General features: G+C 44.1%; 1 protein-coding gene across 1 annotated transcript in view; it reads left to right on the top strand.

Moving 5' to 3' along the window:
- LOC137518877 (laminin subunit alpha-3-like) overlaps positions 1–12,629 on the top strand; it is a 303,606-nt gene that overhangs the window by 106,986 nt on the left and 183,991 nt on the right. The window contains exons 22-24 of the mRNA XM_068237275.1: positions 1,400–1,532; positions 6,183–6,325; positions 11,456–11,553. Of these exons, the coding sequence (XP_068093376.1) occupies positions 1,400–1,532; positions 6,183–6,325; positions 11,456–11,553 (374 nt within the window). The remainder of the gene's footprint in view (positions 1–1,399; positions 1,533–6,182; positions 6,326–11,455; positions 11,554–12,629) is intronic.

Below are 12,629 nucleotides of genomic sequence, written 5' to 3' on the forward strand. Positions count from 1 at the left end.
TCTGTAGCGCTGTACATAGTACAAAACTAATGTTGGGGAACATATATACATGAGACGTTCAAGACACTGTACAGTCAATAGTACAAGTACAACTACATACATAGTGCATAGTAGTACATAGAACATACATGTAAAGCTGTTACATGTTCATATGGTAAATTACAGCAATTATAAAAAACACTAATAAGAGGACCCTGCCCTTGCGGGCCTACATTCTAGAGGATAGTGGGGTGGAAACAATAGGGAAGGAAACACAGGGGACTAGGGAATTGATCTTCCAATGCTACCTATAGCAAATTACTGTATAGGCTTGTCTGAAAGGCTTGGAAACCTTCATGATAAATCACTTTTCTCTCGTGTTGCTGTTGTGTTGCTGTTGTAAGTAAGCAGTAAAACCTGACAGATCTGACAAGTTTTAGACCAGCCCATTTCCTGATGGAGGTTTTCTTTACTTTCAAAAGCACTTACTGAACCACATTTGCTCAGTCCTACATCCAGCATAGTGTGCAAATAAGTATGCAGGCTGGCTTACATCTTTGTATAGATTTCCTTCGAAAGGAACCTTTTTTAGAGAACCTTTATTAAAGAATAAAGGAGAGACTGAAAATGCCCCATAAGGAGATATACTATTCCTAAACCTGTCTGATCTATCAGATCTTTACTACCTACTGTAAGTGACAGCAACATAGGAGAAAAGCAATTTATTGTGCATTACTTTGAGAGAAATGTACATCTTATAAGTGTACACATGTATTGTAAATTGTACAGTTTTTCGCCATAGTGGTCCTTAAACTAGCCACAAATGAGGCATTAGCATGCAGTTAGTGACATCTGAAAAGGTTAATGTTCTGGATCACTGAATCGCCAAAGCAAGAGAATGACTGTCAGCCAGTTAACTTCCATCTTCTATAAAAAAGGGTAAGCAATTACCACCTTTATAAGCCTATCGGCATTTAGCTTTTTATTCTTTCTTTCTAAAATCTGCTGCTGCAGAACTTGATCTGTTACTGTGATACTGACTTATATGGGATTGTAGTCCTACCATCATTCTCTTCTCAGAGACATAAGTGGCACGTCGTCACAGAAACAACTGGGGAGCTACAAGACCTGCTGAAACTCAGCGCACACTTGCAGAATTTTCAAAACAACACAACAGCTGTTTTCCACGTAAAAGTGTGATCCGTGATCTCAAACTTGCTGCAATGTGATTGTGATTTTATCTCTACTCACAGTTGGGTTGAGTTTCATGTTGGGATTGCATTTGTGATTTGCGATGGAGGGGGTAAAAAAATGTATGTAAATGGCTGGATTGCAAGAAAATTCCATAGCACTACGATTGCTGCAGTTTTCTTGTAGTGCTTGCTGCTCCTTACTTTAGTAATTCATTTCTTTTTAACAGAATGAAGTGAGGATTCCAGTTACCGTGGCTAAATCAAATCTCAACCTATTTCGTATTATCTTGAGATACATTAATCCTGAAGCAAATCCTATAACTGGGAGAATAACTGCTTACAGATCTCGGTCAACCAAAGGTGAGTATAGTGCCAATTTAAAGAGATTTTCTTTTCTATAGGTGTAGAAAGTCAGTAGACGTTTGTGTCCTCACTGAGGCCTTCTTTCCTTAATTATGTCAAGCAGTGTTGTCATGTGGAGTTGGGCTGGTGTAACTTGGCCAAACATCTCTGCAGGTGAATGGTACTGTTAACTCCTGGGATAATACATAGAATATACTAGCATGCCTAAATAAACCACATGCCTGTTCTACATGGGTTAACCGTTAGGGTCATAGTAGGATTTATTTACTTAGGTTCTCCTGCGCTGGAGAGAGGACACTGGGGAACATAAGTTATCTATCAGACTTAAACTGAATTTTATAAAAAATTGGTAAGGTGTCACAATGAAACATTATGCTGCTGAAAGGTTGGCAAATTAAGAATTTATGCTTTTGCACTTTCCACAGCAGGGACTGAGGTGTGGTAGCTGTTCTCTAGCGGGGAGAATAACCACTCTGCTGTCAGCTCCATGCAGGGGCTGCAGTATATATGAAAACTTCATAAGCAATGGTGTACAGTAGTCCCCAGTTTACCGTTTCTGACAATGAATAGGAGCGTGAGCTAGAAATTTCTTAAATCCAACCCTCTTTGTCAGTGGTTCCCAACGTTTTCGAAGTCGTGACACATGACACCAAATGCTCAGATCTCCGTGACACATCCCCCCCTCCCCCGCCTGATTTAGAATGATCGCACAGCAACGACCATTTACACTGCACATTTTAGCCACGGTTTGCCCCCCAGCCCTCTTTTTAAAAAAAAAGCCCTCAGACTCAGTATAAGTAGTTAGTTAGCCAAGTACAGGTGCCCCAGTAAAGGAAGTCAGGTGTAGGTACCCTCAATATAGGTAGCACAGCATAGGTGCCCCCAGTAGTATAGAAAGTCAGGTGTAGGTGCCTGCAATATAGGTATATAGGTGCCCTCAGTATAGGTATGTAGGTGCCTGCAGTATAGGTATATAGGTGCCCGCAGTATAGGTATGTAGGTGCCCTCAGTATAGGTATGTAGGTGCCTGTAATATAGGTATATAGGTGTCCCCAGTAAAGGTATGTAGGTGCCTGCAGTATTGGTATATAGGTGCCCGCAGTATAGGTATGTAGGTGCCTGTAATATAGGTGTCCCCAGTAAAGGTATGTAGGTGATTGCAGTATTGGTATATAGGTGTCCTTAGCATAGGTATATGGGTGCCTGCAGTAAAAGTATATAGGTGTCCGCAGTATAGGTTTGCAGGGTGCAATTAGTATGGTTAGCTAAGCATAGGCCTCCCCAGTTTAGGATGTTAGGTGTAGGTAGACAAGCATAGGAGCTTGGTGTTCCCCCCAGGTAGTATGAGCAGGTGGCTCACTCACCCAGCTCCGTGAATTCCAGCGATGACGTCTCTTCAGCGCCCCACTCTCTGCTCTATCTCCACTCTGTGTATAATTAGAGCAGGCCTACAACAAAATGGCCGCCGTCGTCCGTGTTTGTGGACAGCGGTGGCCATTTTCTTGTAGCCCTGCTCTAATTACACGGAGCAGAGGCAGAGAGCGTGGGAGGAAGACAGCAGAGCGGCGACACATCCCCGAGACTGCCGCGACACATGAATGTGTCGCGGCACATAGGTTGGGAAACAGTGCTCTATGTTATAGCTTGGCTGCAAACTTTAACCAGCAATAACCTTACATGCATAGCTGACCAACCCAACGTCTAAAAGGTGTGTGTGTGGACGGGATTTTACTAGGCACTTAAAAATGAAACAGGTGAGCACTGGGTGCTGAAGCAGGGAGCAGCCATAGCACTAGTGCTATGGTACACGCCCTGTGCAAGGGTAATTCGGGGATCCAGCGATCACCAGACCCCGAATTACATCTCCCTCTGAGTTGCTCGGAGGGCTAATAGTATGTAACACCGACAGGAATTCGAGTGGCAGCAGGGTGAGCTGTCATTTGGCTCACCCTGCGCCCAACTCACCGACAGCCAAATGACCCATACGCAGGCTCGGACTGAGACACCGAGCCACCGATTTTTCCATCGGTGGGCCCCAGCCGCCCCGCCTCCTGGGGCCCCAGAGCTGAGAAGGAGGGGGGCACAGCTTGGAAGGGGGAAAATTATGCACAGAGCGGCGGGAAGGGGGGGAAGCCTCCCCCCTACCTCACCTAGGGCCCCCCCTTCCACGCTCCTCCCCCTCCAGAATTGCAGCCAGCAGCAACAGCGGGGAATAGCTTACCGGCATCAGATCGATAGCTCTGCGTGCCGCTGGGCTGTTCTGGTCTCCTGCACTGACTGACCAATCACGCTCTCACAGTACTTCCTGTGAGAGCATGATGAGACAGTGCAGCGCAGAAGACGGAGACCAGCAGCAGCATACAGAGCTGTCGATCTGATGCCGGTAAGCTATTTCCCGCTGCTGCTGCTGGCTGCAATTATGGAGGGGGGAGCTCAGAAGGGGGGGGGGGGGCTAGGTGAGGAAGGGGGGGGAGGCTTCCCCTCCTCCCTGCCGCTCTGTGCCCACTGCCCCCCCTTCCAAGCTGCGGGGAACTTAGACCTGGCTGAGCCTCTCTGCCTACCTAACTGGGGACACCTGTGACCTGCCTACCTAAACTGGGGGGGGGGGGGCTTCAGGTGAGTGAGAGGGGGAGGCTTCCCCCCCTCCCCGCCACTCTGTGCCCACTGCCCCCCCTTCCAGCATGGGGGCCCCCACTAATTGGGGACCTGCCTTTGTAGTGATATCTGCCGCCAATCTAATTATATTTTGTGGGGAAATATGCCGCCAATCTGATTGCATTTTGTGGGGATATCTGCCGCCAATCTATTTGCATTTTGTGGGGATATCTACTGCCAATCTAATTGCATTTTGTGGGGATATCTGCCACCAATATGTATTTTGTGGGGAAATCTGCCGCCAATTTGATTGCATTTTGTGGGGATATTTGCTGCGAATCTAGTTGCATTTTGTGGGGATATCTGCCGCCAATCTGATTGTATTTTGTGGGGAAATCTGACGCCAATCTAATTGCATTTTGTGGGGATATCTGCTGCCAATCTGATTGTATTTTGTGGGGAAATCTGCCACCAATCTGATTGCATTTTGTCAGGAAATCTGCTGCCATTTGACTACTTGATGAATTATCATGAGGCATGTAACTACTTGATTATTTTTATCTAAAATGTATCTGGTCGGACCTAATCTCTGTAAATAACACCGCTACTTATTTTGTTGGCTTTTTTTTTTTTTTTCTTAAGTCTGCCCATGACCCATTATGTTGCATTGCTTGGTGACACCAATCTATTTTTGCTGCGGCGCATGTGGACCTGTCCTTATTGGAGACTGTCCTCAGAAGTGCTTGCAATCTATTCTCTACCATAATCATGCAAAATTTCTAGAGTACATGTGTATGTGAGCCCAAAATGGGGGGGGGGGGGGGGGGGGAGGGGCGGGCGGGCTCCAGGCTAAAACTTTTTTGGTGGGCCCTTGGTGTCCCAGTCCGACCCTGCACATACGTCTTAAAAAGGCATAAAATAAAAGCTTAGGTGAGAGAGATTGTGTCGGGGGAGGTGTGGTCTCTGCTCTCTTCTGCTGGAATCAGTGCCTATAGATAGCACATATTTCTCACATCACACATTTTACATAGCAAAACATCAATAATATTTACTTAAAGAAAACCTGAACTGAAAATTAAAAGTCAAAATAAGCATACACAAGTCATACTTACCTCCTATGTAGTCTACTCCTTAATCTCTTTCTCCTCTCCCGTGTCCTGTATGTCCACTGTGATCAAAGGAATTCTCCATCCTCCATTTTGAAAATGGCCCTTACCCCATAACAGCTTTCTGGTCAGCACACTGTTAAACTGTAACATCATCCACTTGAGCCATAGGGAAACATGGACATTACCGGGCATACCAGTTGTCCACTCAGCAATAACTGACAGCAACTGATATATAACTGACAGCAACTGATATATTTCAGTTCTGACAAAATGTTGTCAGAACTGGAAGGGATCATTGTCAGAAGAAAATGGTGAGCTTCTGAGAGGAACTGATGGCAAGGTAACTATTTAATGTTCATTTGAAGTTACCTCATGTGTTTATTTTAAATAATTTTACCCAGTACAGGTTCCCTTTAAGTATTATAGATAACCATTCGAAAATTCGAAAAACGTCTATTTCATCATATCACATGTCACCTCGGGGATCCTTTAAACTCTCCGCTGGTGGTACCTAACCTTAAACCCCCCCTGGTGGTGTCTAACCTTAACCTCCCCACTGGTGGTGCCTAACCTTAATCCCCCCCCCCCCCCGGCATTTTTGTGTAGCCGCAGTTCATATAGCAGGTGGCCCTGGTGCTCGATATTTAGCGGGCACCCATTTTAGTCACGCTTCTTTTAGCTGGTTTGCCTACAAAATGAATTGTATGGTGCTTCCTAATAAAGTTTTTTGTTTTTGTTTTCTCTTCCTCATGATTGTCAGTTAGTAGGAGTCAGTACCCTTTTTTAATCTCTCGCAAACTTTACCACAACTATTTTCTTTTTTTCTTTTTACTGTTTGTATGTGTCCTACCATGTACAGTCCAGATCACTGGAGAAAACTAAGAAATGTTTTTTTTTTTTTTTTTTACTATTAAAGCCTTGAAGTAACATGTTTAATTTATAGGGTCATTAGATGTCAAAGATATCGTGTTCGATCCCAGCAGAGAGCCGGCCTTTGTTACTGTGCCAGGAAAAAGCTTTGCAGAGCCATTCTCATTGGTGCCTGGAAACTGGATCATTAAAATCGTGGTGGAAGGTGTGCTTTTGGTAAGGGTCTTCCTTTCTGGTTACACACACTGCAGCTTAGCAGATCTTTGCTTGGAACGGCATGCATCATATATGATACGGCCAGAAATATTTCACTGAAAATGTCTCATTATGAGCTATGAGTAATTCTAGAGCGATGAGAAAAAAATATACAGTTTTCACTAAATTATATTAAGGCCTGTGACCCACTAGCAGAGCTTGTCTAAGGCCTGAGACACACTGACCACCATTTCTACCATACACAGCTTCCCTTTACCTACTGTCCTATAACCTTAACCAGCCGGGCGATATGGACGAGCTCAGCTCGTCCATCACCGCCAGAGGCTGCCGCTCAGGCCCTGCTGGGCCGATTTTCATCAAATAAAGAGCAGCACACGCAGCCGGCACTTCGCCAGCCGCGTGTGCTGCCTGATCGCCGCCGCTCTGCGGCGATCCGCCGCGAGCAGCGGCGAAAGAGGGTCCCCCCAGCCGCCTGAGCCCAGCGTAGCCGGAACAAAAAGTTCCGGCCAGCGCTAAGGGCTGGATCGGAGGCGGCTGACGTCAGGACGTCGGCTGACGTCCATGACGTCACTCCGCTCGTCGCTATGGCGACGATGTAAGCAAAACAAGGAAGGCCGCTCGTTGCGGCCTTCCTTGTTTATTCTGGGCGCCGGAGGAGATCGGAAGAACGCCTCCGGAGCGCCCTCTAGTGGGCTTTCATGCAGCCAACTTTTAGTTGGCTGCATGAAATATTTTTCTTTTTATTTAAAAAAAACCCTCCCGCAGCCGCCCTGGCGATCTTAATAGAACGCCAGGGTGGTTAATCTCCCTGGCGGTGCATATCTGTCTGGAATTATGAGTCAAAAGCAGTACATTTTTTTCAAGGATTTTAGGCCTCCAATTCTTAAGTCATAACTCACCAAAATATATCAGAATAAAAGCCTGGTAGACATTCTGTCATGTAAATAAAAGACTGGAACACAAAATTGTTGAATTTATTAAATTTATGAATAAACTTAAAAAAATGTGAAACTGTGCAAATAAGGCAGGAAGAGAGCAGTCAAATCCAGGCAGAGATCGGTGCAGGCGGCAGGCAGAGAGTAGTCAAAATCCTGGCAGATGTCCGTGCAGGCGGCAGGTGGAGAGTAGTCAAAATCCAGGCAGAGGTCGGTGCAGGTGGCAGGCGGAGTTTAGTCAAAATCCAGGCAGAGGTCGGTGCAGGTGGCAGGCGGAGAGTAGTCAAAATCCAGGCAGAGGTCGGTGCAGGCGGCAGGCGGAGAGTAGTCAAAATCCAGGCAAAAATTAGTAACAGTAAGGCAGAAGCACTTAGCTCAGAAGCAGTTGGGAACCAAACCAAATTGCTATATTGTTAACATCCTGTGCTTTCACATGAGCTTATCTGCTATGGCAGTCAGGTGACACAGGGGAGAGAATTGAAACTTGTGATTAGAGACAAATGAAGAGGAATTAGACACGCTAAACTATATACATGCAGGCTGCATTTCTCTGTGTGTATATATATGTAAATGTAATGCTATTAGCCCTCAGAGTATAGGGCCTTTTGTAATCATTTTCATAATTAATGAGGTTTTGTTCATTGACTGAGTGTAATTGCTGTCACAAAGACTAGGGGCTCTATTCACTAAGGGCAGTTCGGTAAAATAGTTTTGGTTTGTAAAATATCGCATTTTGTTCTCTGGTTGAACTCGATGGACGTAAGTCTTTTTTCAACCAAAATAACTATGTAACTATGTATTTTACATTTTTTTCTCAAAATTCACTAAAGATCTTCCGCGTTCGGTAATTTAACGTACAATTTACAATTTACTCCTGCTCGGTAAGTGTCACTTACCAGCCGTTTAGCAGGTCAGCGGTGAAGCAGGAAGCTGTGTGTACAGTATGAGTCAGGGTTTTCTGTCCAGTGCATACCCGTCATCCCTTTAGAGGTGCTGCAGCCACCAGGGGGAGCTCTTCTGCATGCCAGAATACAGATTTTCACAACTAAAGGAATGCAGAAAAGCCTCAAAAATGTCACCCTCCTCTGCTCTGTGAGAGTGAAGACCCACCCCATACTCCATTGCATCAAATCAGCGTGAGAAGCAGGGCTGTGTGGCTCTCCCTGTTGGCTGCCTGGCTCTCCCCAAAGGCTGTCTGTCAAATCTACCACACAGAGAGAGCATGGAAAGAATGAGATACCGGTTGCTATGAGCTGGAGAAAAACACCAAACACTTTTGCCCGGTTTACCGAATATGAACATCTTTCTGACTTGCAATTTCTTGACATTTCCTGAGGCATTTAACGCACAAGTAATTTACCTCACTAGTTGGTAATATCAATTTTTCTGTGTGATAATAGGTTTAGTGAATTGTAATTTGGGAAGGTGCTCAGTAAAATCAACTGTTTTCAGTCTTACCGAATGCGATAATGCTTAGTGAATAGAGCCCTAGATCTCTTGATGCATGAAGATTATAAATCATCCACAATTTCACAGTGCTAATATATGTGGAGAACCAAGCATTCGTTTTTGTAATCAGTTCAGTTATTTGACTGGCATCACTGAACACTGAACAATTTTATTAGAATTTTGCTGTTTTATTCGATTTAGATTATGCTTTTTTTGGCAAATGACACACCATGGAACCAGATGGAAATGACATAACTCTTTTTTCATGGAATGACCACATTGGAATGTAGTGCAAGTTGATGGCAGTGTGATCATTTTACATTGCCAACATCTGAAATAAATGTTATAGACTAAAAATGTGGCATTAGTCTGGTCTATCATTTTCTGCAGTGTTTTTATTTTGCATACCTTCAGTATTTTTTTAAATTCACACCAGACTGTGTTTAAAGTACCCCTGAAGTGATAGGGATAGCGAGGCTGACATTTATTTCCTTTTAAACAACACCAGTTACCTGGCATCCTGATGATCACTTTTGCTGAAGTAGTATCTGAATCACACACCTGAAACAAGCATGCAGCTAATCCAGTCAGACTTCAGCCATAAACCTTTGATCTGCTGCATGCTTGTTCAGGGTCTATTGCTAAATGTATTGGGGGCAGATGATCAGCAGGAGAGCCAGGCAATTGGTGCTTGAAATACTCCTTATGAACTAATGAGATTTAAAATGTCATTCTCCATCTGTCATGTTTTTGTGCTGACTTAAATGTGATTTTTTTTATTTGTACGATAACTTTTATTCCATTTTTTCACATTCAATGAAGAACAATGAGAGAGCGCGCTATGGGAAACACCCCACAGTGCAGCACAACAATAACCAGTCCCTGTGCTGTTGGTTCATGTGTGCTTCCCCCTTTATGAGGGGGGGGAAGAATGTACTGTCAAATGTATTGTTTAGTTAAACCACAGGATATCGTGGTAAAATCGCCACAATCATGATTTTTTGAAAAATTGCGATTGCTGTGATTTCACCGCAATTTAAAAGGACAACTGTAGTGAGAAGAATATGGAGGCTGCCATATTTATTTCCTTTTTTAACAATACCAGTTGCCTGGCAGCCCTGCTGATCTATTTTGCTGCAGTGGTGTCTAACTCCAGTAACAAACATGCAGCTAATCTTGTCAGATCTGACAATAATGTCAGAAACACTTAATCTGATGCATGCTTTTTCAGGGGCTATGGCTAAAAGTATTAGAGGCAGTGCATCAGCAGGACAGTCAGGCAACTGGTATTGGTTAAAAGGAATTCAATATGGCAGCCTCCATATTCCTGTCGCTTCAGTTGTCCTTTAAAGCAAGTCATTGGGAGCATTTTTTTTTTAAATCAGAAATCGCTGACGGTCAGAAAAGCACTCATAGTGTGTCTACAGCCTAAGCAAGATTAAGTTGATCAGTTTAAGCCAGCACTTCCTTATCTCTAGCAGGTCATTTCCTCCACCAAGTCAAAAAACACATTCAGGGCCCTTTTCCACCAGCGCGTTTGCGCTGGCTGAATCGCAAAAACGCAAACCGCTAGCGATTTTACAATCGCTACGGTTTGCTTTTTAACATAGGAATCGCGGTAGGTCATTTCCACTACCGCGATTCGTTTTTTACTTGATCGCGATCGCGCCGCGGAGCGACTTTTGCCGCGATTTTGCTATGTAGTGCATAGCATAGCAAAATCGCGGCCGCGAACGTCGGGGAATCGCCGCTAATTGCGATTCAGCAATCGCTAGCGTTCAGCGTGAACGCTAGCGATTGCTAGTGGAAAAGGGCCCTCACCCCTTGGAGTGGCTAGACTACGATTACAGTGGCCAGCATAGCTTCCGGGGTATTACATAGGCTCCTTTCTCCTCCTCTGGATCTTCACACCTTATGACACAAATATTTCCACTGCAGAATCAATATCACAGGCTCCACACCATAAGATTTTCAATGCTTCTCAATACTCAGGTCCTCAGCAATTACCTCAGAATCAAGCATGGGGCTTTTTATTGCGCAATGCCATTTAATCTAGTAATATATTATTAAAAGAATGCATTCACATATAAAAACAGGCAAAGTGTATTGTTTGGAATGTTTAAAGCAGGTTCCACCCCATGCGGTCTCCCGGGCTGACTGCCGCAATGCGTTCTGTCCCACTCTCGGCAGGCCTCAACGCCAGATCCCTACTGTTCCTCCATACTTCCATACTTCCTGGTGTTAGCATGTCAATGAGAAGCGTCAGCAAGTGGCATATTACTATCACTGAATTAGGCGAGTTTATTGTCAGTTCTCATCAACCAGAATGTTTGAAGGTTGATCTACGATTGGCTACAACCATTAATTAGTATGTAGTAGCTGATCAACTACTAGCCACATCAGAATGTCCAGATCACCGATTGGACACCAGATATATATAATTAACACAGGCGTCTATTAGACGTTGCTGGTTGTGGCCCCCAATTGATTTGATCTGTTCAATAGTCTTTGCTGTGCTCTGATATGACTTGTGTGGGTTGCAAGCACTTGCTAATTAATATTAGACTAATTAAATACCGTAAATAATCTTGGCCTTGCTTCCTGGATCATTCAGGTTCTCTTAGTATATAGAACTCATTCACTTTTACAGCTGGCTATACGATTGCATTTTAGTTTGCACAGATAACAGTGTAGACCTCTGAACTATAACAGCTACACCAATTCATGTATTATTTCTCTGTATCAGGACTACCTTGTGCTGCTGCCAAGTGATTACTACGAGGCCCCCATTCTCCAGCTAAGTGTTACAGAGCCGTGTGGTTATAATGGACCAATTGGTGAAAAGTGAGTACAGCTTTATGAGCCTGCAGCTAAATTGTTTGATATGATATTATGAAAAGTAAAAATCAAATGACTACACTCTACATGGAATACTGCAATTTCTATCTGGGACACTTATGTTCCTATGTAACTTACACAAAGATATACTGTTTTTTTCAATGGATTACACCAGTACAGATCTTCAACTACCACTTGATAAAGTTTATTGTCAGTTATGGAAAAAGACAGCACAACTTTTATTATGTTTAAAGGTGCCCATTAATGATTGTAAAATTTTACCAAATCTTTGCAGTATGAGGGACTACGTAAAGGACACCTGAACTGAGAGGGATATGGCGGCTGCCATATTAATTGTTTTTAAATAATACCAGTTGCCTGACAGCCCTGCTGATCTTTCATGCATCAGTAGTGTCTGAATACCACAGCTGAAACAAGCATGCAGCAAATGCAGTTAAATGTAAGTCAAACATCTGATCTGCCTGCTTGTTCAGGATCTGTGACTTAAAGTATTAGAGGATCAGCAGGACAGCCAGGCAATTTGCATTGTTTAAAATGAAATAAATATGTTGCCCTCCATGTCCTTCTCACTTCAGTTGTCCTTTAAAGGAAACATAAAGCAAATTGTGCTGCCCCATGTTTTACTTACCCGGGGCTTCCTCCAGCCCCTTGCAGCCGACATGTCCCATGCCGCATCTCCACTCGCAGCTGCCGACCCGGGGGTTCCCGCCGGTGCAGGGGCAGAGACCTGTATAACAGCTGAAATGAGAAGTTAAACTCCTCCCCTTTCTAGCTGTACCTGGATAGCGCTTAGTTTTCTTTATTTACCCTGAGTACAGGGGTTAGCCCAGGGGTGGGCAAACTTTTCTTTGATTGGGCTGCATTCCTCTAGAACAGTGATCTGCAAACTTGGATCTCCAGCTATTAAGGAACTACAAGTCCCACAATGCATTGCGGGAGTCTGACAGCTACAGTCGTGATTCATAAAGTCAAATGCATTTTGGGACTTGTAGTTCCTTAACAGCTGGATAGCCAAGTTTGCAGATCACTGTTATAGAACTCTAATTAAGGACACTCCCAGT

Source organism: Hyperolius riggenbachi, chromosome 5 (genome assembly GCF_040937935.1).
Source record: "Hyperolius riggenbachi isolate aHypRig1 chromosome 5, aHypRig1.pri, whole genome shotgun sequence".
In the NCBI taxonomy this organism is placed as follows: Eukaryota; Metazoa; Chordata; class Amphibia; order Anura; family Hyperoliidae; genus Hyperolius; species Hyperolius riggenbachi.